Source organism: Rhineura floridana, chromosome 2 (assembly GCF_030035675.1).
Source record: "Rhineura floridana isolate rRhiFlo1 chromosome 2, rRhiFlo1.hap2, whole genome shotgun sequence".
Lineage (NCBI taxonomy): Eukaryota > Metazoa > Chordata > Lepidosauria > Squamata > Rhineuridae > Rhineura > Rhineura floridana.
The window spans coordinates 232,850,064-232,873,738 of NC_084481.1; the positions used below are offsets into that span (position 1 = coordinate 232,850,064).

The 23,675-nt window shown below is 43.7% G+C and overlaps 1 protein-coding gene across 2 annotated transcripts in view; it reads left to right on the forward strand.

The window, feature by feature from the left end:
• Positions 1-23,675, forward strand: part of GNG2 (G protein subunit gamma 2) — a 70,072-nt gene that overhangs the window by 40,864 nt on the left and 5,533 nt on the right. For both annotated transcript variants that reach the window (XM_061613317.1, XM_061613316.1), the window contains exons 2-3: positions 19,972-20,059; positions 21,628-21,764. In XM_061613317.1, coding sequence (XP_061469301.1) covers positions 21,678-21,764 — 87 coding nt within the window. In that variant the 5' untranslated portion in view covers positions 19,972-20,059; positions 21,628-21,677. The remainder of the gene's footprint in view (positions 1-19,971; positions 20,060-21,627; positions 21,765-23,675) is intronic.

A 23,675-nucleotide genomic window follows, 5' to 3' on the forward strand; every position in this document is an offset into this window, starting at 1 on the left:
GCCCCGTGTGTGCACGACTCTGTAATAATAGGGCATGCGACATGTTTGCTGTACTTGAAGCGTTGATACAGGCCCATGTGAATACTGTGCGCCAGGTGCTGACTGCTAATTTATTAATTCATCTTTGGAACAGATACCTAATTAAAGCAGTCCACGAGGCTTTATGCCAAGGGGACAGTTATTGGGGCAGATTCTTTTGTCGTTGCTGAAGTCATTGCTGGAACGAATCCCACAGGCCCCCGGACCAGGTGTGAGTTGCCTTTGTTTGGTGGTTACTAAAAATAAAGCATCAGTAGAGGACTGGAGGTGGCTTCAGACGCTGGAGAAGATGACGCAATTTTGCCAAGGGAAAGGAAAGTTCAAGCTTCAGTTCTGACAGGGAGGTGGCCCGATGGGCTGTCAGAAGTCGAGAGGAGGTGGTTAGTCAACATTCAAGAGCTGGCATTGGGGTGGGGCCTTAAATAGTATGGTGTCCCTTCCTTGCAGGGCCAGCACCAGACATGATTGGGCCCTTGGGCACCAGCCTGCCCTGGGCCCACGGCACCCACCCACACATACTTCTTCTGCTGCAGTAAATGCTGGCCACGCTGCACACGCATGTCTGCCATAAACCAAGATGGCAGCCGAAGCATCAGTCCCTTAGGGGAGCCTCAGCTGCCATCTTGGTTGATGGCAGGCATGCCCACAGCGCAGCCAGCATTCACCCCAATGGGAGAGGTAGGTGTGGTGTGCAGGCAGGCATTATGGACCTGCACGGTTCTAGGGGGGTGCCTGGGAGCTCCCTTTCTGTAATCCATGGCAGGATCAGGAGCCAAATGGGATCACTACCCTTCAGAGGCCCCTCTGGGACCCAGGGGCCCTCAGCCAGGGCCCAACCTGGCCACCTTCTGGCACTGGGCCTGCTTTCTTGGGTCGGCCTCAATCCTCTCTCACTTCTTCATACTTTTTTAAAAGGTTGAGGCACGATCTCCAGGTTGACATCTGGCAATCCTTAGCAACCCATTTTTTCCAGCTTGGCACTTTAAAGAGGGTTGAGTTGGGAAACAAGGTATCACCTAAAACAGCACACCATATCTACCCAACCAATCCTGTAGATCAGGAGGTCCATTCCATTCTGCAGCATGTCGGACCTGGGCCTTCAGTGTGATGTCACTGGCCCTTTGGAGCTCCCTCCCATTAGATATCAGACAGACACTGTCTCTCTGATCTTTTTTTTTTTTTTTTCAATAATTTTTATTCAGATTTTCATAAAACATACAAGACGAAATCATAAAACATTCAAAGACAAAAAACAAAATCAAAAATAGTTAAACAAAAAAAAAAAGAAAAAAAAAAAACAAAAATAAAAAATAAAGAGTAAAATATTGACTTCCCATTTGTCAAAGATCAAATCAGTTATAAGTCTATAATATATAACAATCCTGTCTCTTAAGTCATATTATAAAATCACTTTCCTCCAGTAGTTATCTTACTTAATCATCAAATCTCATAAACATTACTTTATTCTTTCCACAAAAAGTCAAAGAGAGGTTTCAATTCTTTAAGAAATATATCTATCAATTTTTTTTTCCAGATAAGCATATCGATTAATCCATCTCATTACTAATTATGATAATCTTATTGTCATAACCATAGTCAAAATAAACATTTCAATTAATCCATCACATCAGAATCTGTTAGGTTCAGTAATTTCAGTAGCCATTGTTCTATTATCCCTATTAGTTCCATTTTCCATCTTCCATCTTCAGTAGTCTTGTTAAGTCCAGTAATTTCAATATCCAATCTTCCATTATCAGTATTCCATAATAATCTTGCTGTCAAAGCCATAGTCATATAGTAAGAGTCTGATGGGAATTACCTCTATCCCAAATATTTTCTTGCCATCCATTCTGAATAGGTTGCTGAAATACTGCTGTAAAATCATATCTCTGTTCTTTTTTTCAAAATACACTGGGTCATCTCTTAAAAGTTTTTCCATTGTCACATGGCTGCAGTTAATTCCATAGATTTTCTCTATATTGGGCTCCATCACATCATTCCAGTCCAGAAGATTATCCATGCCATTGATAACTTTATCTCTAGAATCTTCATTAATTTCTTCAGAGATAACATTGAGTTCCAAACAATAGATTTTATTTCTAAAGTCCATAGACTCCAAATCTTGTTCCTGTTCCACGTTTGTTCCAATCTCCGGGATCTCCTCTCTCACAGGGACCCCTGTTCCAGTCTCCAGGGTCTCCTCTCTCACAGGGACCCCTGTTCCAGTCTCCAGGGTCTCCTCTCTCACAAGGACCCCTATGTCTTTAATCTCCTGTGTCTCCAAACAATAGATTTTGTTTCTAAAGTCCATAGACTCCAAATCTTTTTCCTGTTCCACGTTTGTTCCAATCTCCGGGGTCTCCTCTCTCACAGGGACCCCTTCCAGGGTCACCTCTCTCACAGGGACCCCTATATCTTTAATCTCCTGCTTCATTTTACTCAATTCAATTTTCAGCTCCTTACAACCCTGTCGCAGGTTTTGTTTCGTTATCTCAATCTCATCCATTATTTTCTGAAACATAGTTATTTCCAGCTTCTCAGCCACTTTCTTAATTGCCATTTTAAAAGAAAAATATAGGAAAACCACTTCTTATTTCAGCAACAATTGGGTTAATACTCCAAACTTGGTGACATCACAGTATAAACAGAGCAGACAGCCTTATCTCTCCATGCTTAAGTAAACAAAATGCAGTTCCCAGGATCGAAACAATTAATGGCGGTCGTCAGGAAACAGATTCGTCAAAATAAAATAGACCAAAAAGAGAGTAGTCTCAGACAATATAATATTCTTCAAAATAAAAATCTGGAATAGAAATCCCTCTTCTGTGTATATCTTTAGAATGCAAATCCAGGACAGCTTTTTGCAACAAAAACAGAGATAAGCTATTAATTAGTGAGTAGCAGAGAGAAGTTATGGCTCCCCAGTGAGATGTCAAAAACCGATCAATCTGGCAAATCTCTTTTAAACAGCAACAATTTAAGTCAAGTAAAAGAAAAATATAGAAAGAAGGGTGCTTGCCTGTTAGTGCGTTCTCTCTTAGAAGATAAGATGAACGTTCGCTTTATCAGATAGAGCTTGTTGTTGAAAATCCGTCCCACCTTCGTCGGCTGGACCTCGTCCCATAAATTAATGAGATCTGGTCGTCCCAACAAAAATAGGCTTTGAGGTTAATCTCTTCGTTTCTCCCTACCCGGGAGAAGTTTAATCAGTCAAAAAAAAAAAAAAACCTGACTGATATATCTGAATAAGCTTCTTTTGAGGCAGGAGCCCGTCTCAAAAGCAGGCACAGGCTAAGTCACCCTTCCCGGAAGTCACTGTCTCTCTGATCTTTTAGGTGCCCACTGGAGACCTTCCTTTTCCAGTAAGCCTTTTAAGTGGATCACTTTGGGAGGTTTCTTGGGAAGTGATTCCTAACACCAAGCAAAAGCCACTGCAGAATTAACATTGCTCTTGGCAACATCCATTAATTCAGAGCCACCGAATCACAGCTGGTGTGTGAATGAATGTTGATGAAACAGAGGTGGTAGTTGCTGGCGATAAAAACACTGACATGGCCAACATACTTGTGAAAATAGATGTTACAACAAAGGTGTGTCACTGCTACTCTTCTTGCATCTTCGTTCATATCTGGGCTTGTTGCTGCATTTCCACTCCTGGCAAGGATGCCAGGGCCTCAAATTCTTTTATTCTAATAATTTATGACTGCAGCTCTTCACCGCTCTGTTGGACCACGAAGGCAGTCCTCGATAGATTTCAGATCGTCTTATCGGTTAGTGAGCAACAGTCCTCTTTGGGGAGCTGGTCATTTTTCCAAGTTGCTATGGAAACAAAGCCTAGCTTTTAAATCCGGTGCTACAGTCCTCACTATACCAAATTTTGCAGCCAAAGAGGAATATCCCCAAATCTAAGATGTACAGGTTCATTTTATGCATATATGTATTTCAGAATCTACTTTTCACATTTCAGAGCAGCCAGGATAACAGCAAAAGCAGGCAGGGTAAAACCGTGCAGATTCAAATGTATGTGCAATGGCTTGTCATAATCTAAAAACACAGTATCAGGGTTGTATACCCTCATAAGCTACCATCGTGACATACCAGCTAAAAATAAATAGAATTAAAGACTTCTGCATACATTTTATTGCATAACTCCAGTTCAGTTCTCCAGATGATGTGGAATGTTTTCAGAAGCTGAACTCAGGCTAAATTAAAAGGGATGCGTGTCTTGCCTGTATGCATGAGTGATGTGGGCTTATAAAACAGAGGATCCTAGAATATGTGCAGAGTGCCTTTCTATCAGTATCGAATAGCTGTGACTGTCCTTGTATCTGAGATTGCAGATACGGCTTTTTGATTTTCAGGACGTAACTTTAAACAGCGATGTCTTTAAATTCCTCCTGAATAATGGGGGAGACAGATGCACATCACCAGGGAAGGCCCAAAATAGTTGCTAATGGGGAGGTCACTCCTTTAAGTTCTTTGGTCCCAAGCCGTTTAGGGCTTTGTATGCTAGTACTACCACCTTGAGTTGGGTTTGGTATCTCACTGGCAGCCAGTGTGGAGCTTTCAGGACCAATAACACATGGTCCCATGCACATTTTACAAATGCTGGGTTGTATTCAGTTAAGTCCTACTTGGAGTAGACCCATGGAAATTAATGAACATAAGTATCATTACATTAAATATTAGGCAGGTTCCATCTCTGTTCTCTTTTCGGCACCTATTGAAGACCTTCCTCTTTCAACAAGCCTTTTAAGTTGAGACCTTATCCTAGTCTGTGTCTGTGTTGGAATTGCTTTTTAATGTGTTCTTAAGCCTTCTTTTTTAAAATGCTTTTAATCTTAGACGATGTTTTTAAAGCTTTTTTTAAGAAACGTTTTTAAAGATGTTTTATTTTTATGATGTTTTAAAGTTTGTTTTTATAATGTTTTAAAGTTTTTGGTGCTTTTGTTTGCCGCCCTGGGCTCCTGACGGGAGGAGAGGCGGGATATAAATCAAATAATAAATAAATAAGTTAGTCATGTCTGTTAACTTCCATGGGTCTACTCTGAGTAGGACTAGCATTGAATAAACAGAAAAGAGTACATCTTACCATAGCAGCAAACAAGACTCTGACTCTCCATTACGGATGAGCAAGAATTCTGCTAAATTTGGATTTAGCACTGGATTTTTCAATTGTCTGCATATTCTCCACCTTGGCGGAGCGATCTCATTTGCTCCGAACTTCAGCAGCTTTCCCCCAACACTGGATTTCCCCCTCGAATATTCCCTTAAATATATTGTTCTTTTATTGATTTTACTCACAGCACAGCACAGCAGCACAGCCCTTCCTCTCACTCTCTGCCACTCCCCTCCACTCAATAATCCAAACTCCAAGCGGCAGGAAGCAAGCCACGCCTATAACAGAGATTAAAAGGGAAGCGTAGCTTTCTAGAGAGACTCTCCCAAATTAAGGACTCTAGGTTTGCCGAGGAGGAGGTGGGGGATGGGGGGGCACTGAAAGCTGCTCTCCTCCTTTTCTTTCCAAAAGGAAAACAGCTGGTCTCTGCTTGCTAATGTGAAAACTGACCAGCCTCAGTCGCAGCGAAGGAGGAAGAGGAAGCAATCCTTTCCTTTCAAAATAGGGATATTTCCTTTCATTTATCAGAATTTCCCTTCAAAATATTGACATTAATATCAATAGGTTTTTTTTGGGGGGGGGAATTGGACCAGTAAAAGCAGTGGATAAAGAACAAGCTGGAATTTCTACCACCTGCTAGGTTGGTGGAATGCTTTCAAAGCGGTGCCAGTCAAAGAATCCCATCCCTGCTGTCCACGCAACCTGGCATCCTTCACGCTGGGAGTTCTGCACTTATTGGCTCCCCTTTCTTCTTGATTATTGTTGTTTGACACAGAACAAGAAGGAGAAAAATAGAATGACAATTGCCATTACTACGTGGATTACAGTTCTTTAGACAGAAGAGCAACAGAAGCAGTGATCAAATAGAGTGATCCCACTCGACTGCCTGCATCCGCATGATCTGAGCTTCTCTGACCAGAGCCGTCCGTGAGCACGGGCTTGGGTGGGTCAGCCTTCTGTCTGGAAGAGACGCGTACTCAATAAACCTATTCCACACAGTATAGAAGGTGTCCTCATTTCCACATCTTCTAGCACCGTTCCCCCAACTGTGGTCCGCGGCATGTTTGCATTAAACATTTGTATAGATTTTTAATTGTATCCCTCTTCCTTCTTTTATTTCTTGTGATTGTATTTTATTGTAGTACCGTCTGAATTCTATGGGATGCAAATTGTAATAGAACTTAAGAAATTAAAGAAGCAATGAAAATGCAATTAAAAATCATACAGCATCTTACACAGTACATTGCAATTGCTACAGTGAGCAGGGGGAAAAACAAATTAGTGGCCCACCAATACTCTGAACAATTTTCAAGCGGTCCACGGGGAGAAGCGTTTGGGAAAGACTGGCGTAGCACATCGCACCATGCAGGTAGAGCCTCTGCAAGCCACACACACACACACACTTTGGTATCATAGATCAAGTAACAGAGGCTCTGTTGACTTCCACCACTGAGCCACCTCCAGCCTCACTGCCCAAAGAGTGGAAGTTGTTTTAATTCCTTAATCAACAGACCTTTATTTGCTTCCACAAACCAGTTGAGCAATACCACCAGAGGGACCATATGTACATTGTGCCTTGCAGCGGTGCAGTCGTCCAGGGTCCTGGTGGGGTGTCTCAGACATAAAAATAAAAAATAAAAAATTAAGGTGAATGTAGCAGAATAAATCTGCTACATTCACCTTAATTTTTTATTTTTTATTTTTACCTTTGGTATTCATCGGGGTGTCTCAGACACCTTGCTTGTTTGGGAGCCAGGTCCCAACAGGGTCCCCATGTCTTCAGCATCCTACAAGCCAATCAGCATGAACGGGGAGTGTGTTGGCTGCTGAGAAGAGTCTCCTAACATGCTTCCTTGTCCTTTCATGCTGATTGGAGCCAATCAGAGTGAAAGGAGGTGAGCAAGCCACTGAGAAGACTCTTCTCAGTAGCCAACTCTCCCCATTCACGCTTATTGCCTCCTAGGGATGTCTGTTGTTATGGGAGAAGGCATTAACGAGGATCTCATTCTCAACCCAGCAGCAAAAAAAGGGAATGTCTGGCTGTGACTATCATGAAGGGATCTTGCATTTCTGAATTTGCCACTAGGCTACTCCTGCCCTGTGACTGCTGTGATTGACCCAGATATCTGCTGCCAAAATGATGACACTACCAAACAGCCAAACGGCACTTACAGCAAGTCCTGCAGGGAAATGCTTCCTCCACTGACATAGTTTGGCATCACAGGAGTGAAGTTTGCAACCCCTGGTCAGCTGATGCAGGTCTTAATAACAGTTCTTCATTGCATCTAGCTTGGCCGAGGACTAGTCCGTTTCCGCTCCAGACTCTCGATGTGAAATGAAGCGAGTCCTGGAATAATTTCCAAGCAGAAGGCAGCTATTTACCAGCACTAAAAGAGCTTTATGCATTGGGGGTGGAGAATTATCCAGGCAGATACCCAAAATCATTCCATCTTCATATTTCCTTATTCAAATTAATTCCCAGTTAGAACACCAATCTATAGCACCAAATTCAATCGGGTTCACTACAAAGACAGAACTGTAAATAAAGTGCAACATAGGCTAGCATTATGAATACAGTCAATAATAACAACTCAATGTTATTTTAAATTCATTTGAATGAATTATAGCATTTAATATCAAACCCACATCTATTCCCCATAAAGTTTATAAATAATGCCCAATTATTTTTCCCTGCCATTTGTGCTTCCCAGTGGGGCTTCTGGTTGGCCACTGTGAGACCAGGATGCTTGGCTAGATGAGCTATGGTTGGCCTGATGCAGCAGCCAGACTCTTATTTCCTTATGATGTTTTCCTTGTTGTTGTTGTTATGTGCCTTCGAGTCAATTACGACTTATGGCCACCCTATGAATCAATGACCTCCAAGAGCATCTGTCGTGAACCACCCTGTTCAGATCTTGTAAGTTCAGGTCTGTGGCTTCCTTTATAGAATCAATCCATCTCTTGTTTGGCCTTCCTCTTTTTCTACTCTCTTCTGTTTTCCCCAGTGCTATTGTCTTTTCTAGTGAATCATGTCTTCTCGTGATGTGTCCAAACTATCATAACCTCAGTTTCATCATTTTGGCTTCTAGTGACAGTTCTGGTTTAATTTGTTCTAACACCCACTTATTTGTCTTTTTTGCAGTCCATGGTATCCGCAAAGCTCTCCTCCAACACCACATTTCAAATGAGTTGATTTGTCTCTTACCCGCTTCTTTCACTGTCCAACTTTAACATCCTTACATAGAGATCGGGAATACCATGGTCTGAATTTAGTGTTCAGTGATACAGATGCTTTCCTACCTGGATTTTACTACATTTGTGGGGTTGCAGGAAGAGCTGGTTGACTGTGACTTCGGCATCTGATAAATGTCTTCTTTCCAGGACCTGCTAAATCGCGGCAGTGGTTTTGCAGGCCCTGCTGCTTGACTGTACAATGCTTACCTTGTCTTCTGAACAGCATTACCCCAACTGACCATTGGATCCTCCTTAGCTCAATGAAGGAGTTACTGTTTCTCTAATGGACTTTCTAATGGTGTGTAATGTGGGGTGGGGAAGGAACTACAGAGCAGGAACAAGCATCTGTTTGGAATTTCTTGGCAGGAGAATGTAAAATTAGATGAAGTTTTACCTTGGCAGCGTTGGACTCTTTGCATCCATCTCGCCTTGTATGTCTGCTTTTGGCACCCTACTAAATTTCGCAACTCTACAAACCTTAAAAAGTTTGCTGGTATACACCAAGGGCTCATGATAGTATCGGGGCAGTTATATGTCGGCTCAGTTTTAATACTGTTTGTACCTGCAAAGGTTTTGCGGCGTTCACAATGCTTCATTTCCAGTCGATGAATGGCACATCATTTCCTGCTGAAATCCTGTAACTTTTTAATTATCCAGTAATGTTTTGATTTTTTTCCGAGCTGCTTTTGTGGTGCAAGAGTCCCCCTCCAGAGGGCAACAATGCAGTAATATTGGGGAAGCATTGGGTATAGTCACTTGGAGTGTCAGGGGATCTTACACCCCTTATTTTGGGGGGGAACAGGGTCCCTTTGCCTCCAGCATCCTACCAGCCAAACAGCATGAAAGGGGAGTGTGTTAGCCACTGAAAAGAACCTTCTAACGTGCTTCCTTGTCCTTTTCTGCTGTTTGAGGTCAATCAAAGTAAAAAGAGGTGACTCTTCTCAATAGCTAACATACTCCCCTTTCATGCTGATTGGCTCCTATGGACATGCAGGAAGGACTGGGGCGTGTGGAGAAGATGACAGAGAGCAAGCGAGTGAGGGGCATGGCCTTAAGGGGACACGGCATGTCTATCATGAAGGGACCCTGCACTTCTGGATTTGCCACTACATTGCTAAGGTGGACAATCTACTATAAATCTACTACTGATGCACTATTATTGCATCAATGACATGTTGTAAAATACACACACACACACACAAACCCAGTCTGGAAAGGCCCCAAGTTTCCAAACTCTGATTTGGGAGCTAGATTTGCAAAAGACAGAGGAAAAATACAGATTGGTTGTATCAACAGTTCATTAAAATGGATGGGTTTCTTTACAGCAATGCTTAGCCTTGACCCATGAAGACACAGAGCACATTTCTCTGTGTCTCTCAGGAAAGGTTGGAGGGCTGAGGAAATCTCTCCTCACTGCCCCCTTCCCAAACCCAAAGAGGCTATTCTCTCCAGTGTGTGCTGTGTTCAGATAAGCAATAATCCACTGCAGTGTTTCCTTGATGCAACTAGGGACGGGGCCTTGATCATCCCTTCCCATACTGGCAATCCTCTGGGCCAGCGTTCACCAGCCTGGTGCCCTGCAGATGCTTTGGACTATAATCGCTTTGGACTGGAAGGTGCCAGGTTGGCAAGGCTGTTCTGGACCAAGAGGAAGAATTGATTATTTATCTCAACCCTCGCCAACCTGGGGGCCTTTAGCTGTTTTGGATTACAACGCACATCAGCCCCAACCAGTACCATTGGAAGTAGGATTGCCAGGTTCTTGGCCTGAGACTGATCCTGTATCTTTAGGAGAAGAGAAAGTCAGCCAAGTGCAGGTGTTCTTGCAACCCTGTAATGGGAAAAACCACAAGGTGGAATTCTCCCTTCCCCCTGCACAACTTTTAAAGATACGGAAGATCTCTTGGTTGCCAGGCCCAGCCTCCACAAGGTCTTCTGTATCTTTAAAAGTTGTGCAGGGGGAAGGGAGAATTCCACCTTGTGGTTTTTCCTATTACAGGGTTGCAAGAACACCTGCACTTGGCTGACTTTCTCTTCTCCTAAAGATACAGGATCAGTCTCAGGCCATGGACCTGGCAACCCTAATTGGGAGTCCAAAAGAACTGGAGGGCACCAGGTTAGCGAAGTCTGATTTCCTCCCTGGCCATGCCCTGTCAGAGATAGCTAATCAAAATTGAACATGGGTGGGGGCAAACACACCACCCCTGCAGAAGCCACCACTCACCTTCTCTTATGCAACTCCCTCCACTGCCGTTTGCATATTCATGAGTTGGGTTTCCCCTCCTTGCAATACCATTTTGTGGACCACGTGACTGAACTGTTGTGCCTGTTAAATCTTAGCTACTTGCCAACATTCGAGGGAGAAATCTGTGAATGCCTGAAAATAACATAAATGTCATCTGTCAGCGTTGTAATGCGGGACATCTTGCTTGCGATCAATTAGCTGGCTGGCCAGATCTTGTTTAGCTAGAAGATGCTTTACATCCGCTACAAAGTTCTGTTCCACATTTTTTTTAAAGCAGCTAAACAATCCAGGGACCTTCTGAAATGGAGTTTTTAAAAACCTTCCCAATATTTTAATAACACAGTCCAGTCTTTTTAGAATGAATATTACCCCCACCCCTGAAAAGTGCTGTGGAAAAGCAGCAAGCAAAAGGCTTAATATGAGCTAGAACTCTCTGGAATGTAATCCCAGAACCTCTTTGCAAAAGCTGTGCTAGACCCTCGTATGCTGTAATTAATTCATTATCATGACTTACATAAGATACTTTTGTACATTGCACCCATGCACCCAACAACATTGCAATTTTGACCTCTTGGCAAGTGCACAGTTGTTTTAAAACTTCCTGCCTGTCCACTTTTACTGAGTTGCTGGATGATTGTGCTGCCTTAGCCACAAAATCTCTGCATATTGCAGAGGATTCTGGGTTGTGCTTTAACGGAATGATTCAAATGGTCATTTTCTTAGCTGGAGATGTTGTGGGTTGAACTTCTGCATGCAAAGTGCATGCATGTACTTTGCCAACTGTCCCTGAGCTATGTGACTTTCATCTGAGAAAAAGCCAGCCACGGAGGATGCCTATTGGCTGATGTGCATGACATCACCAATACCACCCCACCAATCCTATAATAGTTTTGCCACTTTTGAAAGAGGAGGTTGGGCAAAGTGAAGAATGGGTGCGTAAATGAATGTGCCAGCTTATATTAATCACCTGATGGATGGGGTGAAGGTGCGGGGGCTAGACTGAATGCTGAACTATGGCTACATCTGCACCTTACATTTATTATTCCACTTTAAACAGTTATGGCTTCCCCAAAGGATCCTGGGAGGTGTAGTTTGTTATGGGTGCTGAGAGCTGTTAGGAGATTCGCCCCGATCCCCCTCACAGGGCTACAATTCCCAGAGATCCCTGAGAAGAGGGATTGATTGTTAAACCTCTACAATTCCCAGGATTCTTTGGGGGAAGCCATGGCAGTTTGAAGTGGCACGATACTGCTTCAAATGGATATAGCGCAGATGGGGGCGGAAGCTTTCCTGTAATGCGTCTGTTGTGCTCATGGCAAAGCTAGGCTCCGTCAAGAATGAGCCGTAGCTGCTCTCTGGTGGACCGCCTCTCCCAATATGAACCTACCCGGACACTGCGCTCAACATCTAAGGCCCTCCTCCGAGTGCCATCCCATCGAGAAGCTCGGAGGGTGGTGACTAGAACCAGGGCCTTTTCTGTGGTGGCCCCCGAACTGTGGAACAGCCTGCCCGATGAGGTGCGCCTGGCGCCGACGCTACCATCTTTTCGGCGCCAGGTGAAAACCTTTTTATACTCCCAGGCATTTTAATGTGTGTTTTAATGGTATTTTCATCATTATTTGTATTTTTGGATGTTGTTTGGTTCTTTTATTGTTTGTTTGTTTTGTTTTCTTGATTTATTCTATTTATTGTATTTATATATTGCTTGTTTTTTATCTTTTTGTACACCGCCCAGAGAGCCTTCGGGCTTAGGGTGGTATATGAATTAAATAAATAAATAAATAAACCTTGCATCCATCTTTTCGCTCTTTCACGAGGTTCAAACGATGATGATCTGGTTTCTCTCTGCATGCCTTGCAATAGGACTTTTGACCTGTTTTCAGATTCTCATCTATATGACCCCCACAGCAACTCTCAGGTTTTGAAATGTCTTGTTTCCAAATGCTCAGACGCTGTCAGGGTCCGGCATTTCTTGAATTTGCAAGGGAAACTTCTCTGAAGGAGGGCGAGCAAGCGATAAGGCAGGGTCTGCTGTTGCAGTCCCCATCTTGTTTCTGCAGAGGCAAGTAAACTTAGGTGCTATTTCTTCCCCTCTCCTGCCAGCCTTTTTGAAACCCACTTCCCTGATGTGTGAACGGGCACCATCGTGGGCCAGAATGCTAATGAAGCCGTCTCCATGGAAACTGGCTCATTTTTGCTGGCCCCCTCCAATTCTTGGGCTCTGCTGTGTTTCAAAATTTCAAGTGCAGATCCTAAATCATTTTTAAAAAAATGCCACGAGGAAGGAAAGAACTGTCAGCATCTCCTTGTGAATCAAGTTCCTCGTCCCCATTAAGGAATATTGCAAGAATCCCAAGATGTCTCATTTTCCTTGCTTGAAAGAGGGGGAAGAATGAATGACATGTGCAACATTTCTTCTTCCAAACTTGATCTAAGGATTGCCTTGCAGGTCCTTCCCACCCAGCATCCTGATTCCGACAGCAGACAACCAAAGGCCACTGAGAACCTGGCATGCAGAGTGTCAGGTACTGCCCGCAAACGTGGAGGTTCTGTTTAGCGTATCATCTCCAGACCCAGAAAAAGTCATTTAAGCTAATTGTCACTTAGGCTGGAATGTGAAGGAGCCGCTAGGCTAAGCTGGCCTCCTGTTTTAAAGATTTGGGTTACACAGTATGTCGCGATATTTAAGTTCCTTTCAGATTTAAAACTATGCTTTCTATTGTAATTTGAAGTTAAAATGTCTACTTACTTGGTTTCCATGTATGTCCCCTATTTGGGTTCTCTTGTACGAATATAAATTGTATCTAGAAGGAACAATAATGCTGGGAAAGACAGAAGGGAGTAGAAAAAGAGGAAGGCCAAAGAAGAGATGGATTGATTCATAAAGGAAGCTACAGACCTGAACTTACAAGATCTGAACAGGGTGGTTCACGACAGATGCTGTTGAAGGTCGCTGATTCGTAGGGTCGCCATAAGTCGTAGTCGACTTGAAGGCACACAACAACAAACAAGGAACCTTGCCTTCACTCAAGACCACTAATAACAATCCCTACGTCAGTCAAATGTGTAAGTGGAGGGAGCCGTGTAATCTAGTGGCCGTCGTCACATGGATTCCACACGTGGGTACCACGTTGTGCAGGGTTGTTCTGAGGTACTCCAAGGACTAAGCACAGCCCCGTGACCCAATTTGCCCCCCCAAAATAAAAATTGCATATGCTGATTTGCAGGTGCCACTGGGAAAACTAGGGTAGAAAATGGCTAGAGTCTCACCAGTGGCTTTGCAATAGCTGCCCCGTAAGGCGAGAAGAAAAGCGTAAGTTTTGATAAAAGAGGAACAAGGACAGGGGGGCTGGGGTCCGCTCCAGAAGACTCCACGCTCGGCCCCCTAACAATGCCCTTTCCATTGTGTGAAGAGGAACTTCCTTTTAATCTGACCCAACTCTACCACAAATCTCCTTCATTAAATCACACAGGAACAGAGGAAGCTGCCTTATACTGAATGAGACCATTGGTCCACCCAGGACAGTACCACGTACACTGACTGGACGTGCCCCTGGGGGTTGAACTGCATGCAAGGCAAATGCTGTACCACTGAACTACAGCCCTTCCAAATAAGCATATTTAAGATGTCTCCAGATTGAATAGAGGATGCTGCCTTATACAAAGACAGGCCACTGTCCATCTAGCTTAGTGTTGTCTACACTGACCGGCAGGGACTCTCCAGGGTTTCAGACATGGGACATCCCCAGCCCTACCTGGACATACAAGAGACTGGGTCTGGCACCCCCCTGCATGCAAAGCAGATACTCCGGCACAGGGAAAGCCTGCAGCACCAAGTGTTCCTAGGTGGTCTCCCATCCAAGTATTAACCTGGCTTGACCCTGCTTAGGTTCACAGGATGATCGTATGCATTCAGGTAGCACAGCCACAGACCCTGGGTTATATACCCTGGGTATATAATAGTACAAGGAATATAATAGTACAAGGAATGACATTTTCGAAAGCGCTCTGAAAAATAAGGCATCTTGCACTGAACAACTTTTCTGCTTCTGTGGCCCTGTTGTGGGTACTTAAGGGTTAGGGTCTTTCTGGCTTTCATTGGCTAAACTGCTGTGAGGTCACAGAGGGGCTTGCTCATTTATTTATTCATTCGTTTAAATAATCAGTATCCCCTGTTTTAAGAGCAAAGCTCTCGGCACTTTACATCGCCATTCCAGGACTGGAATGCCCAGTGCAATTTACTCCTTCAGATAGCAGCTGCAGACTTTGGTTGCGACCTTGCATACACACCCCTGCACACTCACACCAATTGCCCAGCTTAAATCCCTCTATCTGGAAGCTGCTGTTCAGCATGGTCCTAGCCATCTCTACTCAGAAGTGAGTCCTACTGAATTCAGTAGGGCTTACTCCCAGGGAAATGTGAGGATTGCAGCCTTAGCCATGGAGGGGGAACAGTCCAGAGGTGAAGCTGCATCTGTTGAATTATAACCTGCCATACAGCTGTGAAAGGCACAGAGTCTCTGTCGGGAAGGATGCAAGTGTAGATTGGGTCTTAAACTGGGCCACTTGGCAGCAGTACAGAGGTACAATATAAGTGGACTCAACTAGCCAGATGAAATCTATAAAAAGGGGGGATGTTCCTTAAGCTCTCTTTTGAAACCGAGTGTGGAGGGTAGTCCTCTGTATGATGGGGGGGGGGGATGTCTCCCTGCAGACTGCCCTAATTTCCATGTCTGGCTCTTCAGATTCTGTGAGAGCGCCAATCTATCTTTGCATGTATGCTCTCTTGTGGCTAAAAGCAACCGCATTACTCTGTGTCAATAATTTGCTTTCTCTAAAAAGGAAAAATAAAGAGAACCTGGACGTTCAGGGTGCTTTGATTGCCAGCAAATGTACAGTGTAAGCAGGCAAACATCCAATAGGTGAAGACAGAGAGAGAGACATTGTAAAGCTGTCTTTGCCAACCTGTGTTGTCCCCCCCCCCGACGTTTTGGACAACAACTCCCATCAGCCCCAGCCAGCAAAGGCTGCATCTGAAGGGCAGTGGGAGTGGTTTGAATACTATGTTGCATTTGTTGCATATTATTTTATGTTCTTGTTTCAGACCTGACTGTTTTTGTATGTTGCCTAGAGAGCTTGATGTTGTGAGGGGGCACGCAAATGCAAATCATAAACTTTTTTTCAGTGCTGTGAATGTGTGTTCAAATGGCTTCTGTTGCATTTCGGAATGCCTTGTCTCATATCTTTGCTTTCAGAACACCGGCCTGTATCCTTAACCCCAAGCAAGCAGAGCATGTGGCCAAAGTGGTTGCACCCCACCCATAGCCACCCCTGCCGCTTCACTGGGCGTCTAAACACCCTCCTGTGCCTAGGCAGACCGGAAGCAGGTTTTTGGACTGTGTCTGGCTGCAGTGGGTGCTGCCAGTTTTGTAGATTTACCTTTAACACCGTAAATATTAGGCAGGCGCCATCTCTGTTATCTTTTCGGTGCCTACTGAAGACCTTCCTCTTTCAACAAGCCTTTTAAGTAGAGACCGTATCCCAGTCTGCGTCTGTGCTCAAATTGCTTTTTAAGATGTTTTTTAAATTTGTTTTTTTTTTTTATGTTTTTAAGATGTTTTGTTTTGATATGTTTTAAAGTCTTTTCTTTTTAGAGTGCTTTTAGTGTTTTTGTTTACTGCCCTGGGCCCCTTCTGGGAGGAAGGGCAGGATATAAATTTAATAATAAATAAATAAAATAAATAAATAAACAGATTGCCAGCAAACTCTTCTAGTAATTCTTACGAAGAATTACTCTCTGTTTTTCCACTCTTGTGAACCCTTGAGTGAAATGAGGGATCTTAATCCATATTGCTCAGTATATCAAACAGGGATGGGAAACCCAGGCCTGGGGGCCAAGTGCGGCCCTCAGGTCTCTCTGTCTGGCCCTTGGAACTCTCCCCAACCCCTCTCCTAATTGGTCCTGCTTTGCACTCTCCTAGAGTATTTCTGCCTGGCAGGAACGCCTCCTTGAACTCTGAAAATGCTTCTTGCTTGCCAGAATGGAGGACAGAGAGATGTGTGTATGTGTAGAAACTGCAGAGCTTGGAAAAGTTACTTTTTTGAACTACAACTCCCATCAGCCCAATCCAGTGGCCATGCTGGCTGGGGCTGATGGGAGTTGTAGTTCAAAAAAGTAACTTTTCCAAGGTCCGCCTACTGTAAAAAGAAGTAAAACTTGCATTTGCATTTACTTATAGGCTAGTATAGAACCAGAGAAGGGTGGTAGCTACTCTCTTGTTAACAAATATGGAATGCAGGGGTGTGATTGTATGCAAGCAAATGTCTCAGTGTGCTTAAAGGGAATGAAATCTGGATGCTATTGTACAGCATGAATGGAAAAAATGGAAATGGACTGCCTTCAAGTTGATCCTGACTTATGGCAACCCTACAAATAGGGTGTTCATGGTAAGCGGTATTCAGAGGGGGTTTCCCATTGCCTCCCTCCGAGGCTAGTCCTCCCCAGCTGGCCAGGGCCTACTCAGCTTGCCACAGCTGCACAAGCCAGCCCCTTCCTTGTCTGCAACTGCCATCTGGGGGGCAACTCGGCTCCTTGGGACTCTGCAGCTTGCCCACGGCTGCACAGGTGGCAGGGCACGTAACCCCTGAACCACTCCCTGTGGGGGTGATCTTTAGCTGGCCCTTGACACCCAGGAGACACAAGCGGGGATTTGAACTCACCGACTCTGGACTCCCAGCCAGGCTCTCCTCCCCACTGTGCTATACCAGCTGTGCTAATTAACCAAAGGCCTGGATAAACAGAAACGTCTTTGCCTGGCACCTAAAAACTGACAGAGGGGTGCCAGGTGTGTCTCCCTGTTGTTGCATGCCCCCCCTCCGCATTGCCCTTGGCGGGGTGCCAAGAGAAGGGCCTCTGATGAAGATTGCAGGGTCCGGCCTGGATCGTATGAGTCATGGCCAGGGGACTTCCAGCAAGCGATTGATTGGTCCCTGCCCCTATAACCAGAGCTTGGAAAAGTTACTTTTTTTGAACTACAACTCCCATCAGCCCAATTCAGTGGCCATGCTGGCTGGGTCTGATGGGAGTTGTAGTTCAAAAAAGTAACTTTTCCAAGCTCTGCCTATAACATTGCCGTTCTTGGCATATAAGGCTTTCATCAGAGTAACACCCAAGCTAGCTGTTGCCCAGGTTTGGAGATGGTGCATCCAGAACTTGCTCTAATCTAACGGCTGTTTCTGGCTCTTGGAGGATCAAGCTATCCACTGCTGCTAGCTACAAAATCTGTGTTCTCTTTCCACTGTGGGAGGCAGGGTGCTTCTGAATACCAGTTTCTGGCAATCACAAGGGGGGAGAATGCTGTTATACTCTGATCCTGCTTGTACGCTTCCTATGGACATCTGGCTGGCCACTGTGACAACAGGAAACTGGACTAGATGGCTTTTGGCCTGTTCCAGCAGGCTCTTATGTTGCATTCTAACTTTCCATAATTCTGTGACTGTTTAACTCTTGCAAAAAAAAAATTATAGCTTCATTTTAAATTTTCTTGTCTGTGTGTATTAAAAAACTCCTACCATAGCTCAGTGGCAGATCATCTAGCTTTCGTGCAGAGGGACCCAGGTTCAGTAGGGCTAGGAGAGGCTTCCTGCCTGAAATCCTGGAGAGCTGCTGCCAGTCTGTGTAGGCAATACTGAGCTAGATGGACCCATGGACTGACTCAGTATTAGGCAGTTCTCTATGTTACTATTGGGGGGGTGAGCCTCAGAGCTTGGAAGATTACTTTTAAAAAGTAATAAATTACAGCTACGATTACATGGCCCAGAAAAGTAGTAATTGTCATTATTATTACAATTGCTCTGAAAGTAACTGATCACTTTACTTTTTCTCAAAGATAATCACTACAATTACTTTTCAGTTACTTTTTTAAAAAAACGCCTACAAGGTGCTGGCCTTGGCTGCTGCACATCGAAGTAGCCTAAAACAACATTAAAAATAAACACACACATACAGAGGTAGTAGAATAATTCTTTTTATCCGTAAGATAGCAGTGGTGGTCTCTCCACTGGTAAGGGAGGTGTGGAGGGAGGCAGAGGCCACAGCTCAGGTCTTTGCACATCAAACCAAGTACAACCCCCCCTACTCAGCCAGCAAGCATAATCTCTCTCACTTAACCACCTCCCGGACCCTGCCCTGCCACAAACCAAGGGACACGCACCCCAGCAAACATTTTCCCCTGAGATGCAAAAAACTTAAAATACTGCAAATGCAGCACAGTAGCCAGAGAGGGTGGTGGAGGCCACCTTGTGTGCCAAGTGCAAACACAGTATTCACACACATTGTCATCTTTCACCTCCACAGTTCTTTATCTCCATTCAGCTGCTGCCTCCTTCTCCTCCTTTATCCATGTTCTTGCCCTCCTGCTCCATTCTTCTCCCTCCACTCCATTCTTCTCCACCACCATCCATTGTTTTCTCCACTCCACTCCACAGAGCATGAGGGAAGAGCGACACTGCACAGAAGCCCAGTTTGAGGCACGTGATTTTCATCCACAAATCAGAGGAGCAGAAGACTTCCCCTGCTTCCCCCCCCCAAGTAATGCCCAAAAGTAATGCTGGAAACATTACAATTACTCCACAAAAGTAGTAAAATTACCTCTAGTTCTATTATAACCAAAATGTAAAGGAATTACCCACTCGTTCCTCAAAAAAGTAATGAATTACAAGTAATTTGTTACTTGTGACAAATTTCTTCCAAGCTCTGGCGAGCCTTCATGTTTCACCCTCATGGGCTGAGGGGAGGGTTGGGGAGGGCGGATATGGGTTGGAGACATCACATATTTTCTAATCTGTGTCTATGCTGGGACTGCTTTTTAATATGTTTTAAATGCTTTTTTAAAAAAAAAAGTTTTAACATGGTTTGTTTTAATATATTTTTAAGAATGTTTTGTTGTAATATATTTTAAAGTCTGTTTTTATGATGTTTTAGAGTGTTTTTAGCACTTTTGTTTACCAACTTGGGCTCTTACTGGGAGGAAGACCGGGATATTTATTTATTTATTTATTTATTTATTTATTACATTTGTATACCGCCCCATAGCCAAACTCTTTGGACGGTTTGCAACAATTAAACATAAAAACAAATATACAAATTTAAAAACATAAATTTAAAAGGCAATTAAAACACATGCTAAAATTAATAATAATAATAATAACAACAACAACAACAACAACAACAATAATAATAATAATAATAATAATAATAATAATAATAATAATAATAATAATAATAATAATAATAATAATAATAATAATAATAATAAATAATCTACCTCTACAGGTCACTGATTACTCTTGAAGGTGGGCAAACTCAGCTTGGATCGGCGCTGCAGTGAACATCACAGGAGAGTGTCTGAGGCTGACTTCGGGTGAGTTTTCCACATTCTCATGCCAAGCTAACTCTATTATCATTCTCATGCTTTTTTTTTTTTTTTGCAACGCATTCTTTAAGGTGGCACATGGGGTTGAAATAAGGCAGCCACCATGTTCTAAAGAGGCAGAAAGGCATCTGCAGAATCTTTTCTCGAATAGATGGCGCGACATGTACAAGATAACCTTTATTTTTTTGTTTATTTATTTATAAACTGCACTTTCATATAAAATGTATACAGTGCAAAAATACAATACTGTAATTAAAAAATCAGAACGTCAGAGATATCAGTAAAAGCTCGTTGGCGAAGAGTCTCAGTCTTTTCTTAATGATACAGTTTCAGAAGATGTCTGAAAGAGAGCAGGGATGACTCCTGCCAAACTTCTATTGGCAAGGAGTTCCACAGGGCAGGGCCTGGCCCCCTAAAGGCTCGGTCATTGGTAAAGACCAGTGGGCTCCTGCTGGCGGCGTATAAATGAAATAATAAATAAATAAAATAAAAATAAAGACCAGCCAAACTTCCAGGGCATCTGGCTGGGATCACCAAAGGTGCCGCATCAGAAGACCTTTACAGGCTGAAGCTCTTTCCGTTGTGTTGACCTGGTCTCCTTTGGAAGGAAGGGCAGGATATACGTTTAATTAATAAATTAGGCCAAATTAGGAAGGCCAAACAAGAGATGGATTGATTCCATAAAGGAAGCCACAGACCTGAACTTACAAGATCTGAACAGGGTGGTTCATGACAGATGCTCTTGGAGGTCGCTGATTCATGGGGTTGCCATAAGTTGTAATCGACTTGAAGGCACATAACAACAACAACAATAAATATAAAATAAAACAAAATATTAGGAATAGGAAACCTTCCAAAAATTAAATTGCTAGCTCAAATATGAAGGGGTTATTGGAACCACAGATTTCATGGGATAAGAGTGCTGTCCGGTGATGATGGGTCTGATCTCTTAACAGGAATCCTTTTAGTTGATCCTTTGCGTAATGATAGACAGTCCCAAGGTCAGTCTGTAACATCTGTGGCTAAGATTTCCAGTAGAGACTAGGAAAGACCTCAGCTCAAAACACTGGAGCAGTGCTGCATTTGGGAAGACGATGGTCCCATTGGCCTGTTTCTGTCTTAAGGTAGCTCCTTAGAGACTTTAAATGCTTAACCTTTTGAATGCAAAGCCCCAACCTTCTTAGAAATCCCTCTGCCTAATCCCAAACACATGGCGGGTTGGTTGTGATTGCTTGGGAATTGGCATCACACACTCCTCTGTATGCATTTTCTCAAAAATCACGTCACTTTTTTCTTATGTCCATGTCAGCCCTTGGCAAGAATTCTTCATTGCAAGCTAACTTTTTCCAAGTGGTTTCTCTGTTCTGAACCAGCTAAGATACATTAGTTTTTAAAAAGAGGTCTAGGATCTTGCTGCCAGTGAAACCAAGCTGTAGTTTCATTATTAATCACCCTCTCCTTGATTAGATTCTCCGTCCCTGCGGATGTGTTTGCAAGCCTGGCAGTTTATTAGTTCCCTGATGGATCACCTTAATTTATTCTCTCGTCTTCTGCAGCGCGTTTGAAGGGAGGGGTGAACACCCGCAGACCCACAAGGAAGGCTCAGATGGCTAGCAACAACACCACCAACATAGCGCAAGCCAGGAAACTGGTAGAGCAGCTCAAAATGGAGGCAAATATTGACAGAATAAAGGTAAGGCCCAAGGAGCATGTTCTTGGCTCAAGTTGGTGGCTTTCAGCACATGTTCTAGGGAAACAGGGGAGGTAAACTAAGAGAAAAATCAACTCATTTGAAATGTGGTGTTGGAGGAGAGCTTTGCGGATACCATGGACCGCGAAAAAAACAAATAATTGGGTGTTAGAACAAATTAAACCAGAACTATCACTGGAAGCTAAAATGATGAAACTGAGGTTATCATACTTTGGAAACATAATGAGAAGACATGATTCATTAGAAAAGACAATAATGCTGGGAAAAACAGAAGGAAGTAGAAAAAGGAAGGCCAAACAAGAGATGGATTGATTCCATAAAGGAAGCCACAGACCTGAACTTACAAGGTCTGAACAGGGTGGTCCACAACAGATGCTCTTGGAGGTCGCTGATTCGTAGGGTCGCCATAAGCCATAATCGACTTCAAGGCACATAACAACAACATTCTAAAACGGGAATGGGGAACCTGTGGCCCTCCAGATGTTGTTTGGACTCCACCTCCCATCAGCCCTGGCCAGCATGGCCAATTGTCAGGAATGAAGTAAGTTGAGAATCAGGAATGAAGTGAGTTGGGAGTCCAGCAACATCTGAGGGCCACAGGTTCTCCATTCCTGCTTCCATTTGTTTAAGAAGGATTCCTTTAATCAGAAGATTGGATCAGAATCAGTGGGCAAGCTTCCATGAACAAGACCTTATTAACTTTATTCATAAGCTGCCAACTCATTTTTTTAAAAGTCATGTCGGTGTATATCATTCGAACATCAGATAATTTATAAAATCAAAAAGAACAGAAGAAGTGACCAACACAGTCAAATTAATTCTCTAAAAATGCTTGGTGAAACAGAAACATTTTCAGCAGGTGATTAAATATCCAAAATTGTAAATGATCTCAATAGGAGCAGTGTTTCAAAATACTGGCGTCACTGGTCCACCATTGGGGATCTTTCCCTGCGATGCACAAGGGGGCAGGTATGATCCAGGGCAGATTCTGAGTTCGTGCAAGGCAATTGCAACTACCCCAATTGAGAGTGCCTTGCAAGTGTCCCCCAGAATGCTTTGCATCTTTCAGGGATTCATGGCAAATGTAGCATTTTCCATGACAATTTGTGAATTGTGGGAAACTTCCCTTCAAGGCAGCCAGTTTGAAAACCACATATAATGGGCCAGCTGTGAGGGGGAATGACCTCAGGGCTGGCTTCAGATCTGAGGGGTCTCTAAGCAAAATGTCCTCTGCTGGACTCCCTCCTCTGTCAGAGGGTCCTGATATGCTTGCCCATCTGCAATGGTGGCACCCCAAGCCATGCTGGGCAGCTGAATCTGGCCACTTGTTTTCATTTCCCACAATGCCCAACAGCGATGCTAGGCTGAGGCAGATCCCACACTCTGGTAATTTTCAGGGTGCTGGAAATTAAGGGACAGTCAGGGAAGGCATCAGCAATTGCACCTGCCAGCTCTAAGGATGCCAACTTCTGGCACCAGGCCTACATAACTTTTTTCAAAAGGTGGATTGCAATATCCCTCTTTTTAAAAAAATAAAAATCCTAGAGCTCTAGCGTTGATCAGAAACCCACTTACCTGGGAACTGATTTTTTTTTTTTGCTAACTGGTCAAAAACTCACACAATTTGCGTGCTCTCAAAGAGAGACTCTTCACATATGTTCCAATATTTATTTTATTTATTTATTGTTTTATTTATACCGCTGCCTTTCTTTCCATGATAGAAACCCGAGGCGGCTTACGCATGGTTCCCAAGCAGTCTCCCATCCAGGCACTGACCAGACCTGACCCTGCTTAGCTTCAGCAGGGAGATGGCCTCATGTGCCTTCAGGCCATAGCCTGGGACCAGTCAATATCTCTGACTTAACGCAGCGGTTCCCAAACGTTTCTGCACAT